Source organism: Podarcis tiliguerta, assembly GCF_965153285.1.
Source record: "Podarcis tiliguerta genome assembly, chromosome: 2".
Lineage (NCBI taxonomy): Eukaryota > Metazoa > Chordata > Lepidosauria > Squamata > Lacertidae > Podarcis > Podarcis tiliguerta.
The window spans coordinates 5744752-5766467 of NC_139535.1; the positions used below are offsets into that span (position 1 = coordinate 5744752).

General features: G+C 50.3%; 1 protein-coding gene across 6 annotated transcripts in view; it reads right to left on the reverse strand.

The window, feature by feature from the left end:
- LOC310670714 (major histocompatibility complex class I-related gene protein-like) overlaps positions 1 to 21716 on the reverse strand; it is a 118296-nt gene that overhangs the window by 76079 nt on the left and 20501 nt on the right. For 2 of the 6 annotated variants that reach the window (XM_083426416.1, XM_083426411.1), the window contains exon 3: positions 8358 to 8633. The exons of 3 other annotated variants lie outside the window; for them this stretch is intronic. In XM_083426416.1, coding sequence (XP_083282542.1) covers positions 8358 to 8633 — 276 coding nt within the window. Of the gene's footprint in view, positions 1 to 8357; positions 8634 to 13903; positions 14180 to 21716 lie in introns of all 6 variants that reach the window. One more of the 6 variants, XM_083426412.1, reaches the window with a different exon arrangement.

The following is a 21716-nucleotide window of genomic DNA, read 5'->3' on the forward strand; positions in this document are numbered from 1 at the left end:
GCGAGCTGTCAAACGAGCTGTCAGGCGAGCTGTCAAACGAGCTGTCAGGCGAGCTGTCAAACGAGCTGTCAGGCGAGCCGTCAAACGAGCTGTCAGGCGAGCTGTCAAACGAGCTGTCAAACTCGTTTTAGACGTAATTTGATGGTGTCGGTGTGAGGGATGATCTCGGAGGTCCAAGTCGGTGAAGTGGTGTCCGTTGCGGTCGGTTGGACCCGATCCTGGTCCCGATCCGATCCGGTCTGTTGAGCCCGAACTTGGCCCCGATCTGGTCCGGTCTGTTGAGCCCGACCTTGGCCCCGATCTGGTCCGGTCTGTTGAGCCCGACCTTGGCCCCGATCTGGTCCGGTCTGTTGAGCCCGACCTTGGCCCCGATCTGGTCCGGTCTGTTGAGCCCGACCTTGGCCCCGATCCGGTCCGGTCTGTTCCTCGTCGTCGTCGATGTAGGAAGTTGGCGAGGGAGGTGGAGCTTCGTAGGTGTAGTCCTCCCCGAGGCTCTCTTGTCCTTCTTGGGGTGGTGGTGCCGCCTTGCACCTTGTGTGGTGCAGCCACGCGTTTTTCTCTCCTACCTTTACAGCGGTTGGCGAGGTCAAAAGTACTTGATAGGGGCCCTCCCAGGCGGGCTGGAGGGGTAGCTTCTGGTAAACCTTGACCAGGATCCAGTCACCTGGATGGAAAGAGTGGGCTTGGACATCAATCGGCAGGCTCTGTCCTTCAACAGCCGCATACTGGTGGAGGCGCTGCAACTGTTTTTGGAACTGAGTGATATAATTAGTAAGTTCTGCCTCCCCCACCTCAAGCTCTGAGAGGGGAAACAAGGTGTTATAGACGGGAGGGGGTCTCCCGAACAGGAGTTCAAAAGGGGATAGGTTCAAAGGTCCGGTTGGGGCGCTCCGAATGTTATGAAGGACCAGTGGGAGCGCATTTACCCATTTCAATCCAGTGAGCCTGCAAAGTTTTCCCAGTTGTGTCTTTATCTCTTGGTTCATGCGCTCTACTTGGCCAGAGGATTGTGGATGATAGGGTGTATGAAGATCCCACTTTATCTGAAGGGCTTTAGCCACTTGTTGCACTATGTCGGCAGTGAAGTGCGTTCCCCTGTCACTGTCCAAGCGGCGAGGCATTCCGTATCGGGGAATAATATCCTGTAGGAGGGCTCTCGCAACCACCGTTGCCGTGGCTTTTCGACAGGGGAATGCCTCCACCCAGGAGGAGAATTGATCAACTATGATTAGGGCATGTTTGAAGCCCTGGCACTGGGGCAAATCAATAAAGTCCAATTGCAGACTTTCAAAGGGTATGAAAGCCCATGGTCTAGCCCCTGGTGGTTTTTTGGGCTCGCGTTTCGGATTGAAGCGGTGACAGGTGATGCAGTTTTTTGAGGCTGCTGTGGCTGCGGCTGCTATTCCCGGAGCAAACCAGGACCTTTTAACGTGCTCCATCAACCTCCCCTTTCCCCAGTGGGTCTGTTGGTGGAGGATCCTCACCAATTTTGGAGTCCAGGCCTTTGGCAGGACGAACCTGCCGTCAGGGAGGATCCAGACACCGTTTTGTTCTTTTGCCCCGAGGGATTCCCACATGGTTCTCTCTTGTTCGGGGACGGACTTATACATTTGGGTAGCGTCTATGTCCGTAGGAAGCTGTAAAGCTTGGAACTCAGATTCATTATTTGGAGGGCGTATAGCGGCCATCTGGGCTGCTTTATCGGCGCGTCTGTTTCCTCTGGAGACTGGATCTCTCCCTTTCGTGTGTGCCTTGCAATGGACGACTGCTATGGCACTAGGTAAGTGGATGGCTGTGAGGAGTCTCTCGACTAGAGCGGCATGTGAAATTTGAGAGCCGGCTGCAGTTAAGAAACCCCTTTGGAGCCAAATCTGACCGGTGGTGTGCACGAGTCCAAAACAGTATTTGCTGTCTGTATAAATGGTGGTCCGTTTACCCTCACTAATTTCACAGGCGCGGATTAGTGCTATTAACTCTGCGGCCTGGGCGCTATACTGTGGGTTAACTGGGTTTGATTCCACTACTTCAAAGTCGGAAACCACGGCATATCCAGTCCGTCTTTCCCCTTCGATCACTTTGGAGCTGCCGTCCGTATAAAGTATTAAGTCCGGGTTGTCTAGGGGGAGGTGGTCAAGGTCTTCCCGGGGCTTTTCCGCTTGGCGAACTATGGTAGCGCAGTCGTGGTGTGGGGTGCCATCATCGGGAAGGGGCAGCAGAGTAGCCGGGTTGAGGGAATTGACCCGTTTTATGGTGACGTTAGATGGAGTTAGTAGGAGGGCTTCGTATCGGTTAAGGCGGGAGTTCGAGAAGTGGTGGCAGCCTCTTAGGGTTAGGAGGGTGGAGACAGAGTGGGGAACATGAATGGTGATTTCATGCCCTAAGACTGTCTCTTGAGCCTTTTCAAGGAGGATCGCGGCGGCGGCAATAGCCCTCAGGCAACCCACTGCCCCTTTTGCGGTGTTGTCCAGCTGCAGGCTGTAATAGGCCACTGGCCTTTCTTGGTCTCGGAAGGGCTGGGTTAAGACACCTGAGGCCACCCCCATTTGCTCATGGATGAACAGATTGAAGGGGATTCGGTAGTCTGGCAATCCTAAGGCGGGGGCAGACCTTAATTCCCGTTTTAAACGTTCGAAGGATTTATAAGCATCTTCCTCCCACACTAGTGTGTCTGGGTGATCTTGGCGGGTCATAGCGGTCAGAGGCTTTGTTATTTCGCTATACCCAGCAATCCAGGCTCGGCAGAAGCCAGCCATCCCTAGGAAACCGCGCAATTGTCGTTTTGTCTTGGGGAGGGGAATTTTGGTGACAGCCTCGATCCTGTCGGTTGCTAGGCTCCGGGTACCTACTCCTAGGATGTGTCCGAGGTATTTCACTTCTTGCTTACAATATTGTAGCTTTTTAGGTGACACCTTGTGTCCTTTGCGTGCCAACTCTGAAAGGAGGTGTTTGGTGTCTATTTTGCAAGCCTCCTCACTAGTAGAACACAAGAGTAAATCATCTACGTAAAGCAAGAGGGCGGAGCTAGCGGGCAGGTGGATATCTTGCAAATCTTGGTGCAGTATTGCAGAGAATATTGCAGGTGATTCCACGTAGCCTTGGGGCAGCCTGGTCCAGGTTAATTGACTGGGTCCCCAGGTAAAGGCAAAGAGGAATTGGCTGGCGGGGTCCAAAGGTATGCTAAAGAAGGCGGAGCATAAGTCCGCAGCGGTGTACCACGTTGTTCCGGCCGGGATGGCGTTTAGGAGGGAGTTTGGGTTGCCCACCACCGGGTGGCGGGGTATCACAAATTGGTTCACTAGCCTCAGATCTTGAACGAAACGATATCGGACTGGGGCTCCCTCTGCAGAAGGTTTCTTTACGGGGAGAACTGGGGTATTACAGGGTGATGCACAAGGAACAAGGATTCCCTTCCTAAGAAAGTCTTCTATCATAGGAGTTAGTCCTTCGATAGCTTCCTTGGGTAGAGGATATTGTTTGGTGCAAGGGAAGGGTAAATCAGTTCTATATGTGATCTTTACTGGAGTGGCTGATATTAGGAGTCCTACTGAGGTTGATTCTGTACCCCATAATGAAGGGGGTAATTCATTCTCCAGTTCGGGGGGAAGTTCCGGAAATTGCCGGTCCGATTTCGCTTCTTGTATCATGCCCTGGAAGGCGAGGATAGATTCCTCGGGCATGTATAAGTAGATGCCATCCCCTGAACATTTTATTGTAGCGTTCAGTTTGCACAGGAGGTCTCTGCCGAGGAGGTTTACAGGGCTGCTAGTTAGAAGGAAAGTGTGCTCCGCTAATAAAGGTCCGAGGGTGACTTTAGCTGGTTGTGAGAGTGGGCAAGTGCGGGGTATCCCATCCAATCCCATAACTTTCCTGGTCTCAGTCCCTGGTTGCAGATGACTGTCAGTTAAGGTGGAGTAAGTGGCCCCTGTATCCAACAGACATTGATAGGGGTGGCCGTCAATTTCTAGAGTACAAACTGGGTCTTCCGGTGACAAAGCAAGGACGGGGCAAATGGCTTGGGTTGGGTTGGGATCCCCTTCTAATTGTCAATAAGTTTCTTGGTCGTCCGGGGGTGGTTGATTTGGTGGGTGCAGAGGAGGAGCGGTGGCGTTGGTCCAGGGGTGAGCGGGTGGGTTTATGGCAGGCATTTGGTTCTTTGGACCTGGTTGGGATCGTTGGTTTTGGGGTAGGGAATTCGCGATTGCTTGTGGATTGTAGGGCATCGATGGTACTTGTGGAGCATAGGGTGCAGACGGGTGGTTTCCATATCCTTGTGTCATGTTAGGACGTGGTACAGGGGGGAAGTGGTTGGGTTTAAATCCTTGTCCCCCATTGGAAGCGGTATTTAGGTAGGGACAGAACCTTTTTATGTGTCCCTCTTCTTGACAATAGAAGCACCCAGTGGTGGTGGGTCCCCACTGTCTGTATGGATTGGGGGGTCCTCCTCCCCGGACCCCTTTTCCTCGAGGAAAGTTCCTGCCGTGTGTGGAGCTAGGGTCCATGCTCAGGGCTAGGATGTGTTCCGTTTCGGGTCTGGTCTCTTTTCGCTTTCTTTCATCTCGGGAATTGAAGACTGATTTAGCTATAGATAGAATTTCACTAATGCTTTTTCCGTCATACCCGATTTGAAGGTTCAATGCTTTTCTAATATCTGGGCAGGCTTGGTCTTTAAAGAAGCCTTTTATGATGACCTCATGTTGGGAATTTTCGGGATCTATTCCCCCCCATGTTTTGATAGCTGATACCAGCCGGGTGTAGTAGTCAGAGGGGTGTTCGTTTGGTCCCTGGAGTACTGTTTGGACCTTAGTCCAATTGACGGTACGCTGTCCAGCAGCTTTAATGCCGTCCAAAATTGCTTTCTTGAATAGGTTTAAACACCACGTGCCGTTTGGGGTATTATAGTCCCAAGCTGGGTCGATGCGTAGGCATTGGGCAGAGAGAGCTTGTAAACCTTCTGGACGTCCTCGCTGATAATCTGGAAGCTCTATTGCGTCTCCAGCCTTGGCCAGAATGTCTGCCTTCTCAGCCTCGTTAAAGAGGGCATTCAAAAGAACGTGGACATCTGGCCAGGTGGGGTTATGAGTGGAGAAAATAGCGCTAACTTGACGGTGGCACTTATCCGGGTCGTCCCTCAGGGAGGGCATTTGGTTTGCCCAGGTTACCAGGTCAGCCGTATAGAAGGGCTGATGCGTATATACCATTCGGGGGGGTCCGTCAGGTTGTAGGGGTGGAATCGGCAAAGCCCTTAGGGGCATCTGGACTGCCGTAGGACTTTCATTAGAAGCTCCTGGTGTTTCTGCGGATTTTTCCACAGGAGTGGAGTCCTCCGAGTTGGTGTGCTTCTGAGCTTTGGCTTGTAATCGCGTAAGCCTTCTATTCTGCCCCCCCTCGCTCCGTCCTCCCCTGTCTCTTCATCGCTGTCTAGATTGCCACTGGGGCCGGGTGGACTCGACTCTCTATAGTAGAAGGGGATTAGGACTCGCTCCATGGATTCGTCCGTGTGATGTCCCTCGTAGGGGGGGGGCAAAGGCTGCCTTCCAGGATTTAAGATGGGCAGCTGGTAGGATGGAGTTCCTTTCGGGGCCTGGAGCTGCCCCTTGACCGCCTCAAAGGCGGCTAAATACTCTAGTTGACGGGGTTTCTCTTCCATCAGATATTTTTTAAGGTGTTTTAACCGGTCTTCGTTAAAAGATCCTCCCGGCGGCCAACGTAATTCTGGTTTCGCAGAGGCAGTATTGGCGGGCCAGATTTCCCTGCAGAGGTCCTCTAATTTTTGTTTGGATAGCAATTTATGGCCAGGAACTGACTTCCAGCAAGTGATGACAAATTCAAGAGGGGAGTCGGGATCTCTCTGGGACTGAGATGGCTTCCTGGAAGCCTTCTTCCCAGAGTGAGCCCGCTCGTGCCTGGAAGCCTGGGTACCCATGTTAAGTTTCACGCGTGTCTGGGTAAAGAGAGGGGAGAAAGAGAGGGGTCGGTAAAGACTTTAGGTAGCTTATGGGGTCTATTTTGGGGTTTCCTCCTGTTGCTTGGCAACTTCCTAACGGGGTTTTAACGAGCTCTGACTATCCTGTTCCTTTTTCTTTATCCTTATTTACTACACAATAACCTGGGGTTTCCTTCCCACTCTGCCTGATCCCGCCCAATCCTCCTGGGCTATCCCTCCTGGCAACCTCCTACCTATCGTCACAATCTCAGGAAAAGGGGCCCTACTGAACGCCCGCGCCGTGCGGTGTCAGATCGGGTGATCCCTGGACAGAATTTCGAATCGAAAATCCCCCTTGCTTTCGGAAGCGGGCTCACGCACGATACACGTGTTACGTGGCTCCGACCGGTGCGGCTGGGATTGGGATAGAAAGCCAGACCCCTTCCTGCCCCCTTGCCGGGCGCTGAGGGAAGTTCGGAAAGAGAGCTCCAACCCCTTGCTTTCAACTGGGATGCCCGTTGCGGGGAGTCGGCTGTCTTTCAAGTCGGGTCTCTCCGTCTTACGTTCGGGCTCCCAATTGGTGCGGCTGGCTGGAGTTTGTAAGAAAAAGGAATAGAGCTCAGAACCCCCCTTTTCGGGTTGAGCGGCGGTCCACGGTCTCTCTCACTAACCGGACCAAGAGAAAGGTGAGAAGAACGATAGAGAGGAAGGCAGAGAATTCAGTTGCCAGGAGACTTCCACCCCCCTTCCCACCAGTGCACTGGATTTCCTTTTCCTTATACTCACGCGTCTTCGACTGTGATCCCGGGATCGATGAGTGAGCCGGCTGGATTCCTCGTTGCTCCCCGGCTGAACTCTTGGGGCGTTAGATTACCGCCCGGAAGATGGCCAGAGGTCCAAAAGGGTCTTCCCAGGCAAAGTGGCCCGGAGCCGGCTAAAGACTTCGGGGCCCCCGGTCAGCAACACGGGAGAACCTCTTCGCCCCACGTTGGGCGCCAGAAAATGTTACGGAAAATCTGGGCACGAGAATGCTCTGCTACCCAGCTCGTCGGACTAAGTCCGCGGGTCCCTGAGGAGGAAAATGAGGTCAGCCGGAGGCAGGAGCAAGCTGCAGGAGATCCCAGTTTATTGCGCAACAAGGTTCAAGACGAGATTGAACCCCGAGAAAGGGGTGACAAGAAGTTTTAAAAGTTCCCTCCATGTCCCATGATACAGTGCAAAATACATCATACTGACATCATGAATACATTAAAGAGAGGTTGGGTTACATAGTTCACGTCATGAATACATTTGGAGAAGGTTGGGTTACACAGGATTAACATATAGGGGAAGGAGGGGGAGATATGCAGAGTCCGGGATATGCATAGATAAGCGCATCCTGAGTACCGGTGATGAGAGAACAATAGTCCATATGCACATAGTCTGCCACCTGGCATTGCCCGGAGGAAGGGCTGGACGGAGTGATTAGGTCAGATTAAGGTCTTCCTGAGTACGTGACTCTCCGCTTGGGGAATTATGGAGGTGGGGAAGGTGTCATGGAGTCCTGGAGAGACTGAGTTGATCGAGACCAAAACCAAGAGAATCGGAGCTACGGTTGATTTTATATGATTTTCTGAAGATTTTTAGCTCCCTCTTGTTCATTTTATATTGCTTATTGAAATCGGAAACAGAATTGATACATTGTAACTGGTTTTGACACTTTTACGAGTTCACGGGTTTCGGTTCCATTGTTCTCCCAGCAGGGAGCTGTCAGCAGCTTGTCAAGAGGTTAAATGAGGCGTGCAAGGCTAGCTGAGCTAGTTCTGCACGGGCAAATGCATGGTCCTGATTGGCTAAAGCGCGGCCATAGACCGCAACGGAGAGCGTAGTTTTACGGTCTACTCACTATCTAGATAGGGCGAGGGGAGATTTAGAAATATTGGGCTTATTTCGCCCGTAATAGAAGGATAGAAGAGGACGCTTTATTTATGGGGTTAGGGGTAAAGTGTGGTGCTTATGCGACGGTGTGGGGCGAAGAGGGTCCTCAGGGGGGTTTTCGGCTCCCTTGAGGTCATTGCCTCGGACCCTCCGCTGTCCGTCGGGAGGATGGGGAAGACGTGCCCCCCCCCTCCGTATCATACTGAATTTAAAATGCATTTTGCTTTCCTGGCCCCTTCCCTGCTGTTTCTTTCTGCCCCCTCCCCCATTTGTCTTTTGCCATCCCTTATCCTAGCAAAAGGGACATGGGGGGCTGTTTTTAAGCATCTCTCCCCCCCCCATCATACTCTGCAGTGACCCCTTTTCTCCTCCTAGAGGCCCAAACTTCTTTCTGCCTCCCCCACCAAGAAAAGTGTTTGCTGTTTGGTCCAGAAAGGAAGATTGTTAAGGGAGGGAGGGGAATATGTAGGGAAACTGCCCCACTGCCCCCCCTCGCCACCCAACTGCCCCCCCTCACCTGTCCTCAGCAGAGTCTCCTTCCCATAGTCCAGGTATCTCTGCAGCCACTCAATGCATTCCTCCTCCAGGTAGGCTTTCAGGAACTCGTTCCGGGCCTTGTCAGGATCCCAATTCCTCTTGCTCGCTTGGGCCTCCGTCTGGGCTGCCGTCCAGGTGAGGGTCTCCTTGTCGAAGGCAATGAAGTCTCTCCCATCATAGCTGTATTGCTTATACCCTCCTTTGCGCCCGTCTGACCTCAGCTCACAGCCGTACATGTTCTGAAAGGTGTGGATCCCTGGAAGGGTCAAAAGAGGCCCAGGAGGTCGGGGGGGGGTCAGAGCAGCCCCTCCCCCATCAGCAAAGGAGCCCAGGAAAAAGGATTTATTTCCCTCAGACTCAGGGAAGAGGCAGCAGGCAGAGGGGAGAAAAATCATCCAGCATTGTATCTTTTTGAAGGCTCACTGAGGGCAACACTACAATCCTGAGCCTATGAAGCCCCCCTTTAATTGCCCTCCTCTCTCTCATCGCCTCTCCCCCCCCCCAATTCCTAGTGGATTCTCCGCCTTCCCCCCCCCAGCTCTGCTCCTCAGGATCTTGCCCCTTTTGGAAAGATGCCTCAGCTGCCCCCCCATAGAAAGAGGAAAGGGGCAACATGGAAGGGGGAGACCCACACATTGGGGCCCCTTTCAAGAGAGAAGGTCTCCTCTTCCCCTCCATCTCTCTCCCCCCAACTTCTCAATATCAAGGACCTTTTCCATAAAAGGAGGAAAGTCATGGAAGGGCCTTTGGAAAAACAAGTTTCCTCATGGCCTGGGAGGGAAAGGGAAGCCGCAAGGGGGGTTTGCCCCACTTCAAAATGGCCCCCTTCTCAGCAGAAGCCAGGCTGCCCTTGTCAAAGATGGGGGGGTCTCTGCACCCTCCTGCCCACCCCAGGGGGCTACCACCAAACAACAACAATAACATTCAAATAAATAAATAAAGATAGATAGATAGATAGATAGATAGATAGATAGATAGATAGATAGATATTGTTTGCTGATGCTTTATGTACATTTTATGGATTTTTCCTGATTTTATTTTAACTTTCTAGGTTGCATACTATCTTGTTACACTTTTATGGAAAGTACATATTATAAATAATTTAATAAAACCTTCAGTCGATTGCTAATAAAAGAAGAGCTGGTTTTCATTAGCCAGTCCATGTCCACCTAATAAACCCTTCATCAGTGAACACATGATCCTTATACAGTGGTTCCTTGGATGTCAAACGGCTTGGTTCCCCAACACCGCAAACCCAGAAGTAAGTGTTCCGGTTTGCAAACGTTCTTTGGAAGCCAAACTTCCAACGCGGCTTCTGATGGAGTGCAGGAAGCCGCGTCTTGGTTTTTGAACGGTTCCGGGAGTTGAATGGGAGTCGAATCAACTGACTTTATTGGAAGGCAGCTCAAAGTTTCAGTACATCCCATTTACTGCTGTGGAAAGAGGTGCCATGGATAAATTTTGACCTCTGTTACTTCAGTCACAACTGGTTTGAATGGAAATATAGATTATTCTGCTCTCATTCAGACAACATAACTGTGGGATGTTCTTATATATGTTAATGATCGTGACTTTTAAATCTGCTCTTCAATTCCAATATCTGAAGCATTGGTCTGGTGTTTTCACTTGGCAGGTGGCATCACCCGGCACCCGCTGAGACCCCAGACCCCTGGCAGGGCCCACGGGTGCTGAGGACCCCAGCCCTGTCTCCTCCATTCCAGCCAGCAGGGTCAGTAGACAGCCATTTTGATTTCACACAACAAAACCATGGAGAGAAGCTACGTCAGGCACCCCAAGACAGGATGGGAATTGGCAATGGTTGCTCCTGGCCATGTACAGAGTTCTGTTGCTCTTTGTGTAGCCTGAGGGCGCTCAGCAATGGAGGAGAGGCTGTCCCAGAGGATACCAGGTTGCTCTCACTTCTGATTTAGGCTTCCGCTTTCATCTCAGGAGTCTTTGGCTTACAGCTGAATTGAGTTTGGGTATAGAATGTCTTGCATTACAGAAGCCTCTCTCAACAGAAATCCTGCTTTTGTGGGCTGGATTCAGCAAACACAGCTAGTCTAAAAACCAAGTCTTACTTGCACAACTGGGGCTTTCTCCCCATCTCCTTCCCCACAAATCAGCTGGGGGGTGGGAGAAGCCCCAGAAAGGTGTGCAGGGAGAGGAGAAGGGAAATTGCTCCCTCTGGGAAGTAGACTGATTGTAACAGCGCTACTACTTTGGAGTCCTGCCTCTAGAACTACTCAACATGAAGAAGAAGAAGAAGAAGAAGAAGAAGAAGAAGAAGAAGAAGAAGAAGAAGAAGAAGAAGAATCTTCTACAAGACCATGTCCCAAGGTGATATAGTTCTTTTTATGCACTCAAACAATGGTTTGTGGTTGGCCTACGAAAATAAACCAAACCAAACCACAAACCCCACCAGCTGGTCTGGATATGGAGCTTTTGCTTGGAGGGAAGTTGCTTTGTCTCATTGCTTCTTCAGCATAAATTGCTTTCTCCCTCATTTTATAAATGAAGCTCACTCCCCTCCCGTTTCCTCAAGATGTTAAGTGGGATCAATCCCGATACACCTATACCTTCAACATTGTTTTTAAATAGAATCAGACAACATTTCCAGGGCTGTCCGTGGTACCTTTAAAGTGGCCACCTCATTACTTTGGGAGTTTCTGAGCTAAGCAATTGCAAGAAATGATCAGGAAACGAGAGGCGCCCCTTGGTGACATTTATGGGGCATTTTCCATGGATAGGTGCAGGGGGTCGGGAGGGACCCAATCCCCATTTTTAAAAGGGGGAGAAGCAGAATTCGCAGGAGCCCAAGAGGAAGCCTGCAAGGCAAGGCCAGGCCTGATCCCACTGCAAGAAAAGCAGACCTGCCCATTGCAGCGCTGGCTTGGTCTCAGCTGACCCCCTGGGTTTCTTCCTTGCAAGCCTGACAAGGCAAACGAAGGCCCCAGAGGGCTCTGGACAAACTCAGGCTGACCTGTCAATCTCACCCACCTTCCAAAAGCCCTTGAGGGGGTTTCCAAGCACCCAGCAGGGGCACAGCCTCTTGGGAACTGCAGCACAAGGGGCACTGCCTGTCTTGCACTCAGCCCTTTGGGAAGCTGGCAAACTGCTTCTTTGTCATCTCCAGGGGAAGCCCTTCGTTTTAGCCACATTCTGACGCAAATCCCCTCCTGAATCCGGAACATGAAGTCCTGCCAAACTGAGCAGGATTTTACTTCTGCTTATGGGGCAAATCCTACCCCCTGGCAGGCCAAGACTGGCCCACAGCCACAGGTTCCCCACCCGCCTTCTGTGAGGACGTTATCGCTTGCCCCTTGGGTCCCTGCAACATGGAATAGTGCCTTCAGCTGCATGGAGACTAGACGTGTTTGTTCCAGGAAACAGAAATCTTTGGGTCCGTTCCCTCTGTCCCTGCCCTCCATTCATATTAATGGCAAGAGCTGCTCAACGGCGGAAAGGGCTCCCTTGGGAAGTGGTGGAATCTCCTTCCTTGGAGGTTTTTAAGCAGAGCCTGGGTGGTCAACTGTCATGGATGCTTTAGCTGAGATTCCTGCACTGCAGAGGGTTGGACTAAATGAGCCCTGGGTTCCCTTCCGACTCTACGATCCTATGATTCTTTGAACTATTATAGAATTCTATTTTATTTATGCTGAAAATTATGCAGAGAAAAAACTGGGAGTATCTTAAAGCATCAATCGTAAACGTCATTCTTAGGAAGTAAGCTCTTCCAGACACCTTAGGACTGAACTGCTTGAACTGGCCTTAGGGTTAGTTAAGCCATTACAGGACATAAGAACACTTGGCTGCAGCATCAGAGGCCCATGGAATCTGATTTTTGGTGCCTGCTAAAAAGATTTATGTTTAGGCAAGCCTAACCAAACACATAGATGTCAATGTTTAACTCTTTTTTTCTCTTAATCTTCATTTCCATAAAATGTTTTAATTGTTTTTGTCTATTGTTTTAAACTGTATTTACCAATAATTTTAGTATTTCTTGCAAATATTGATGCAAATATTTTAATGCAATGAAGTGGTATATTATTAGACAAAATAAAATCTTATTAGACAAAAATAAATACAGTGAAAAAATGTTCTGCCAAATGTTGTTAAACTTCTAGTTCCAATATGAGACTCTCAAAAAATGATAAGGAGCAGGAGGATAACATGTTTGTCTGTTTAATTGATTTGGAGAAGAAAACAGGGTAGGATTTCTCCAGCTAATCATTGTCATGCATTGTTACACCACTAGATAAAAACACTTCTCTGAAAAGAACTTTCCTATTGATAGGAAGAGAAAATTTTAGATGAGAATTGGGTATTCAAATGTTGAGTGTCTGATGTAGAGCTAAATTAAGGATTATCCTCAAGCTCATGCAATGCCAACTCCTCCAAGACTGCATTTCAGCGAACAAACAGGACTCTTGAAGCAGCCTCTCTGGGCGTTACACGTGTGTAGGGGGCAAGTGCTGTGAAAGGTGTTGTGGTGCTGTTAGGGGCAAAGTCCTGAAGCAGGGATCCTGCTTAGGAAGTGATGAAGTGGAGAAGCCTGGAAGGTAAAGGTGCAAAATCATAGAGAGATCTCCCTCCTGACCCAGCAGAGGCTCCCACCTCTGAAGTTCTGATCCTAAACTGCAATTGGAGGGGGGAGTCACTCAGCTTTGGGGCTAGACACAAATGCCTCCCCCCACCCTTCCAGCATGCTGGCTCCTTTCTCACAACTAACATCTTAAAATAATTTTGACATTTCAGAAGAAAGTTATAAAAACAAAAATGTGTGCCAAGAGGCTTTTGCCGGATGTCTACCAGCTTTTACTGAGTTTAGTGATTCCTGTCATAACAGTTCCAAGGCTGGATGGGGCAGGGGGAGGAGTGTGGCAGAATGCTGGAGGTGTGGGAGCCTTGGGGGCTCTGGTCCACCCTCCCCCCCCCTTCATGAATTTGCCACTCTGACCCCAAAAACCCAGTTCATTTGTGTTCCTTAAAAAGGCTTCTCTTTCCACACTGTGCCAGGGAGAGGGAGGGGCTTGGTGATGGTCAGAAGGGTCAGCCAATCAGCACCTCTGTCTGGGCAGCTGGCTTCTCCTTAAGCAGGACCCGAACTCAAGGCTTGCTTGTCTCAGCCTCAGGATCCCCACCCTTCTCTTCCCCTCCCAGAGGAAAATGAACTAGGCAGATTTCCACCTCAGAAGGCCTGAGCCAAGCCTAGCATGGAAGGAAGGGCAGGCAATGGAGACATTTCCTTGGTAGGATGTGCAGGTCCAGAGAGTGTCATACTGGGGGGGGGGGGTCTGTGCTCTCCAAGTCACGTTCTCTGTCCCCCCCCCCCACCCCACACCATCCCAGCCCCCATTCAGACCTTCATTAAGGGAAGGGGAGATGCCTCTGCCCTGGTGGAGACCCCCACCCTCCATTTCCTTTCCTCCTAGCATCCCCCTCCCTGCAATCCTGGCCCCTGGAGGAAACGTTATTGGGGGGGGGGGGAGAGGTGTGACTGTTCCTCTCCTGCCTTCCACTCACCTCCGCTCTGGTTGTAGCGATTCCTAGCAATTTCCAGGTTCCTCCTGTACCACAGCTCATTGCCCTGAGCGACCTGAGTCTGCTCATGCCAGTACTGAGGATCCTCCTTTTCCACCTTCCTTATCCAGGGGACGCGAGGCAGATACTCCTTGGTATCACTGTCGTACTGAACAAATTGCTGGTCATCCACGTACCCCACAGCAATGAACTGGGGCAGCCCCTGGCCAGGCTCAGACGTGGCTGTGTGGAAGTAGCGCAGGGAGTGAGAAGTGGAGCCTGGAAAGGAAGAGAAAAGGGGGCAGAGAGTTAGGGGTCCTGCAGATGAAGGCAGTGGCCTAATCCTGCTGTATCACAGGCAGCAGACCTAAATTTGGAGATCCAAAGATCAGCAAGGTTTGGGGGAGTTTGTAGACCTGCCCTTAAACACAGAGGAGGCAGAGCAGAGGGAGCCTAAGAATCATAGTTGAAAAGGGGAGAGGATATAAATACAAGTAACAACAACAATAGCCCATGGAACAGAGGGCAAGAAAAAGCTCTGTGAGGCAGCACTAAATCCCTGCATGTCTCTGCTGAGGCTCCGTGTGAAGGAGAGAGAGGCCAGCCCCTCCCCTTTTGCCAAGGGGGCAGGAATTGCTCCCCACTTGCAAGCGCCAAGCTGATGAGAGCTCCCACAACATGGTCTGAAGGCTCAGGATGCAGGCACCAAACGGAAGCTAAGCAGGCTCAGGTCTGGGAAGTGGATGGAGGGGAGACCAGACGAAGCAAAACCCATATATTGGGAGAAGAGCAAGCTGCCTCCTCCTGGGTCACAACACTGGTCCAGGTAGCTCAGAGTTGTCTGCCCTGACTGGGATGGCTCATATCTGCAGAAACGGGCCTAGGGAAGCCACTCCCTTAGAGCCGCCCCACCACCTGACCTTCTGGAGCCATGCACTGAACAGGTCTGACCTGGGTCTTGCTTCCTGGGATCTGGGAGGCTTTGGAAAGATCTCCTGGGAACTCAGGAGAGCCCCACAAGATCCTGTGAGAACCTGCCAGAGTCTCTTGTGCAAGGCTTCAAGGCTCTTTCGGTACTGAGACAACCTTGTACAAAAAGAGCTCTCTGCCTTCTACATATATAATTGGTGTGATTCCAGCATACAGCTGAAATCCTTCAAGCGAAATGCATTCCAGTTGCTGGTTTCCTGCACTTTCCAACAGTTTTCCAGGGAGATGTCAAGTTAATTGGCCTGTAATTTCCAAGATCCTTCCTGGATCCCCTTTTGATAATCGGTGTTTAAATGGTTCAATGTTGCAATCTTTCAATGGCCTGAGCTGCCACCCACAGAGCGGGTTCCCCACTTGAGAAAGAAGGCCCCACAGAGATAGCAGGGGCAGGAGGGCAAATGCACCTTTGGGGTCAGGTCTCAACATGTGGCCCCACATCCCCTTTCCCCCCACTTGCCCCTTCACGAGATCCAACACAGGAAGGGGGACAGAGCTCTGGCCACCAGGGGGCCTAATGAGTCTCCACAGCAGATCCCCATCAGAAGCAATTCACTTTTGTGGACGTCCATCAGCAGATTTTGCTGTTTCTGCTCACTCCCCACACTCCTTCACCCTCTTCCCAAGTCACAGTGAATGTGTACCAAGGGGGCTGTGTGCCTCCTTTGTGCATTGGGAAAGAGCAGAGGCTCCATGGTACTTCTCTAGGGCCACTGCTGTACAGGGTACAGGATGAGCCCCACAGAGAGGGCCCCCCAAGACAGCTGCAGCCCCTTAATTCCCTCCCTGGGCTCCTTTGGGAGGAAGGTGGGGATATAAACTCCATTTTAAAAGATGACTCTGTCAGTACCAAGAAAGGCCTCATAGAATTGGGCATAAAGAAGAGGCCTCCCTTCCAACACCTGTCCCATTTTCTGCCTAGAGACTATCCGAGACCCACAGGAACAGCTCACAAAGACTTGGGGAGGGAGGGAGCTGATCATAGAATTCAGCATCATACCTGGGGCTTCTGCCCCCATCTGAACACCCCCCTCTGACAGAAAAGCTGAGTCGAGTTCAGCGAGAGATGGGGCATTTCCCTGGCCGAACGTAGAGGGACACAGTGCTAAAAGGGGCAGAGGAGGCTATTCCTGTTTTGCCTCAGGTAGCAGAAATGGGACGTATAATTATTATTATTATTTATTGAATTTATATACCGCCCTATCTTCTTCTACTAAGCACACCAAAACTGGATGCTGATTAAGACATTAAAGAAAATACCGCCCTAGACCCGGAGGTCTCAGGGCAGCTCACAGAACAAAATCAAAATATAAAACCACAAAATATTCAATAATAAAAAGCTAACTGTTGTTGTTTAGTCGTTTAGTCGTGTCCGACTCTTCGTGACCACATGGACCAAAGAACACCAGGCATTTCTGTCTTCCACTGCCTCCCGCAAAAAAGCCAATTACCCCCCCCCCCAAAAAAACCCCTCACACTTTTAAAAGGATGTCAATCAAATCACCCAAAGGCCTGGTTAAAAGGGATTGTTTTTGCCTGACTTAGTCAGAATGTGCCAGGCGAACTTCCCTGGGGAGAGCCTTCCACAGACAGAGAGCCACTGCAGAGAAGGCCCTGTTCTCACATTGCTGCCACCCTCCGCCCTCCAGACCTCTAGAGGAGGCGGCACAGGAAGGAGGAAGGAGGGCCTCAGAAGATGATCTCAGGGTCCGGGTAGGTTCATATAGAAAGAGGTGGTCCTTGAGGACCCTGTGAAAATTGTGTTGAATGCACTTTGGACAACTTCACCCTCAAGGAGGAAGAAGCCCGCTTGAGTTTGGCCAGTGACTCATCTCAAAACAACTAGGAAACTAAAGTAAAAATCATAGACAGGACTCTGAGGGTCCAACCCCCCTGCGATGCTGGCATCTCGACTGCAGCATCCATGGCAGATGGCCAAACAACCTCTGCTAACAAATCTCCAAGAAAGGAGAATCTACTGCCTGCTGAGGGAGATCCACTGTGGAAAACAAAGTTCAAGGAAGCGTAAACCTGCAAGATGAGTTTGCTTGAATTACATACGCCGTGATGGTGTGTCAACTCTACTGGTGTGTCAGCTCTGCTACCTCCCTCCTGCTACCTCCCTCCTGCTACCTCCCTTTGGCTTGGTTTCCTTTCAGGCAAGATCAAATGGGACCCACTTCTAAGACCCTCCCCTCACAGGACAGGGGCTCCCCCCAGTTCAAACCGCAAGAGCTCAGAGCAAGGCTGCCTCTGGTTGTGGCATCTGGCTAAACAACACAGGCAGTTCTGCTCAGCGGTTGGGAAAGCCACAAAATGACTCACACGTGAGACCCCAATGTGAGGAGGAATCTGAAGGAACCAGTGGTCTCCACCACCCTTTGGCCAGCCCTGTAGCAGACACAGTGAGGGGGCAGCCCCCCATATCAAGAGGGTTTAAGAGAGAAATAACAGGTATTACTCTTTAGTTCTTAAAGCTTTTAAGTTACTTTGAGAAGCCCTCGGATGGCTTCAAAGATGGCTCCCTTCTTCCTCCGCTGTCAGAGGCAGTAAATGCATTCGCATCCCACTCGCTGGGTGTCCCTCTTCCGTCCTCCTTGCATGCTTCCTTACTGGGACATCTGGGTGGCCACTGGGACACCGCCATGCTGGACTCGATGGGCCCCTTGGGTGTGATCCAGCAGCCCGGCTCTTCTCCTGTGTCCCTCTACCTAGTGGCAGGGGGTTCCGGCGGTTCATTGTGTGCCTTGTAAAGAAATGCTCAGTGTTGCAACTAGGGCTGAACCTCAGGGTTGAAGTCAAAACAGAGAGAGAGAGAGAGCCCCCTTTGCACAGCCAGCAAGACCCAGCGGCTGCCAAGCCTCTTCTGGAAGGCCCTGAGCCAAGGCTGGGTGCTTGGCCCAGAGAGTGCTTGGCCCACATCCCACTTCCAGGAGCCTGAACGTTTGAAACCTGAGCTAAGCATGGGACACCCACAGAAGCTGCTGCCTTTTCCAAGAAATCAGGAAAGAGACAAGCAGTGGCCGCTCCTTGCCCAGGTACGCCCTAAAGACACCGCCGTCTCTTCCATCCCTCCTTCTAAGGAAACCCAACTCTCTGTGTAAATGCCTGGATCCCCTGGAATCTTGCCTTTCTCAGAGACTGGGGTGCTGTGTGACAGTATATTCAAAGCATATATGATGAAAACAGCCCCCATAATCATTTGCAGAATGGGGGAGACTGGGGGGCAGTTGGAGTCAGTCTACAGTCTAGAGTCAGTGATGGGCTGGATGAGGGTCAAGAAACTGAACCTCCCTCCCCAAACGAGGTGCAAATGCTGTTCAGGGAGATGCCATTTGCCCCGTCCTAAACATCCAGAAACGTGACAGATAGTTCACATTTTGTTCTGTTGCTGCAGGATATCTCTTGGCTGGCTTTAAAAGAGGTTGAGACTAAATCATGGAGGAGGAGGAGGGGGCTATGCATGCCCCCCAGCCATGATGGCTCTGCTCTTGCTCCCCATTTGGAGGCAGCCATGCTTCTGGATCCCCCTTTCTGGAAGTCCCAAGAGGAGGGCAGAGTGTGGCTCTGGCGCTCAGGGCCTGTTTTTGGGCTCCCCAGAAGAGGAGGCATCATCCAGTCGGCCATTGTGAGGACGGGAGGCTGGACTCGAGGGGCCTTTGGCCGGATCCAGCACCCAGGCTCTTCTTCTTGTTTCCCCTGTTAAAGTGACTCTCTCAGAGTCCGTCTCTTCTTGGCCATTATTCACAGCAACAATTCAGGGTTCAAGATGAGTCCCTGTGAAGAAGGAGGCTGGCTGTTTTGAGGGGGGCTCTCCTGGACCCACTCTGGGGACTCAATGGGCTCAGTCACCTCAGGGACGTCTTAGGCTTCACATTTCACCTTCTCCATCTAGTTTTTCCTGAACAGGGTTAGTCTGTCCACAATGATCCATGTTCTGCTCACCTCCTGACAGGATTATTGCAATATATGTTGTTTTTCCCAATACAGTAGGGATGCTTCAGCTGCTACAAGATAAACCTGACAGGATTTTCACTGCCGCAGCTCATTTAGGGCCAAATCTCACCAGGGCCAAAAGACCCTCTGCCTGTTTGTCTGGTTCTGAGTTCAATTCAAAGTGCTAGTCTTGTTTTAGAAAGTCCTCGGTGGCTTGAGGCTCCTTCTCCTCCCCTGCTCTCCTCTGTGGTGACTTTTCTCCCTCTCCTTTCCCCTCTTTGTGGAGGTGCAGTGGGCGACAACAACTAACGGCCAGGAGGAAAATGTTTGTTCTTCACAAACTTCCTAAAAAGTTTTCAGGACTTTAGACATTGCCTGTAGCTCTATTTTCCTGCTGGATAGCTTTGTTATGTGGTTTTAAACCACCCTTGAATCAAGTTAGGGAGATGGTGGCATGAAGAGGCAGCCCTTTCAGGAAGGAGGAGGCAGCCATTTCCCCTCCCATTCTGCTTCACTGCCAGCCCTCCACAAAATGGCTTCCGTCCCCGACAAGCAGGCCGGGTGGGGCTGCCTCAGCCTCCCCGCTTCCCTCCCTGCAGAGGAGACCTTTGGTGCAAGGCAGAGCAGCCATGCAAGGCAGAAACCGAAAGCCACAGCAGCCCACAGATCAGGTTGCCTGACTGGGAGATCGGCAGGCAGAAATGTCGCTCAGGGGAAGACGTTTTCTTTCCCCCCATGATGTCCCTCTTGGCCTGGCCTGGGCCCCCTCCAGCCTTGGAAAGACCCGTCTCCCTCAGCATGCAGGACAAAACCCTGAGCCTCCACAGCTCTCTTCCTCAAGGCCAAGTGGCCAGGACTCCTGGGTCCCCTTTGGGAGGAGACTCAGCAGGAGCCAGGACTCCTGGGTCCCGTTTCTGGCAGGCAAAAGGCATCTTCCTCTCTTGCTGACTATGCCTTCAAAAAATGACTATTTCTATCCAGGTGGCATTCCTGTTCTCCTCATAACGGCCCTGACAGGCCCAAGGTCCCTGGGGGAGCTTCATGGCTGCGTGGGGATTTGAACCCAGGACTCCCAGGCTCCCATATCCCAGTCAAACCACAGCCCCACACTGGATCCTTGTAGGCTTCTCCACCTCTCAAGACGAGGCCTGCAGGGACATCTCTCCTGACCTTATTTTTGTCCCCTTCTTGGTATTGTGTGGAAACAGCAACGAGTCTTCTTGCCCCTTAAAGGCTAACAAATAGATGATGGCATAAAAACATCCTTGGTGTGTTTCTCTAAGCTGGATTGTTTCCCAGGGGATTTTGCCCCCTTCTGCCTCCCTCAGCAACCTCTGAGTCAGGTTGGAAAGTCCCAGGGCAGTTCCCAGAACAAGGCCTTTTTATTTTTAATGTTTGTTTTCATTTTTACTTATAAGAATAGCTGAAGGTGCAGCAAACAGTCTTGGGCGAGTTACAATAATCTAAATTTTGTTTGCATGCCAAGCTAGCAAAGGGGTCTCAAGTGACTGCATCTCAGGCTGCTTGACTGACATTTCTCACAGGAACTGAAGAACGGAGGCAGATTTTGCTGAGAAAATATTCGACCCTTCATTAACACTGGTGTTTGTGTGTGTTTGTTTCCTGGGTAGATTCCTGCCCTGACGCTCTCTCTCTGCCACAAGACACCCTCCCCCATTTCTCCACAGTCCCATTTGTCTTTTCTCATTTTCCCCTTTTTGCAATCCTCTGCTGCCCCCTGCCGGCTGCTTTATTCCTCAGCTGAAATGGAAATCAGGTGATTTCTAGGAAATCCTTAAAGTTGAAGCAAGTCACGGGTTGCAAAAAAATGGTCAAGGTTCCCACATATGTCACAGCTTTGGAATCGGTACAAGTGGGTGTATGCCTACCTATGGTGTGGAAAAGCGGAAATATATAAAACTTTTACAAATCACGTAATCAGAAAAAAAACTATTTAGAGTATGGGAAAAGTATAAAAACTTATTAGAAAGAAAAACACCACTGTGGAGATCCCCAGTGGAAGCTACAACCAGGAAAAGAATAAATATGGATAAGCAGTGGTTAACTTACAGTGAAATTTTATATCTTACAAGACAGGAACCAAAACTGAGAAATCTCAAGGAATCAAGAAATATGGTTACCAATTAGCTACAGGTACATCACATTAATGAATTGTTTAAAATAGATAGTAAAAATGGCTTTGCGGAACCAAAGTCTCAGTTTACCAAAGACCTATTAGACACAAATATAAAAGTATTATCAAAAATGTACAAACTGCTGTTGGAGTGGGAAACGAAAGAGGAATTTGTGAAATTTAGCAGGATTAAGTGGGCACAGGAGGTGGGTCACAAAATCGATCGTGAATTATGGGGAAAGTTGTGGAAAAAAAATATGAATTTTACAGCAAGTTATGCGATAAAAAATTATATGATGAAAATGGCCCACAGATGGTATTTAACGCTCACCAGAATGGCGAAAATGTCTGAAGAAAAAAAAAGGTATATGTTGGAAGTGTAATGAAATTGAGGGTTCTTTTATTCACACGTGTTGGTCGTCCAAAATAATTAAGGAATATTGGGAAACTATATAAAATGAATTTTAAAAGATACCTAAAAAAAACTTTCCCCAAAACACCTGAGAGTTTCCTTTTGGGGATGGTAACAACAGAGGTCCCCCCAAAACAAAAGAGTTTATTACTATGCGCCACTGCCACAGATAGAACTTTATTGGCACAAAGGTGGAGAACAAGGATAGTACCCACTCAGGAAGAATGGCAGTGTAAAACGTTTGAATGTACTGAACTGGCTGGTCTGATGAACAGGATAAGAGAAAATAGATATAAGGAATAAGCAAAAGAACCAGGAAAAGTGTGGAAGGAAAGTCATGTGGTATA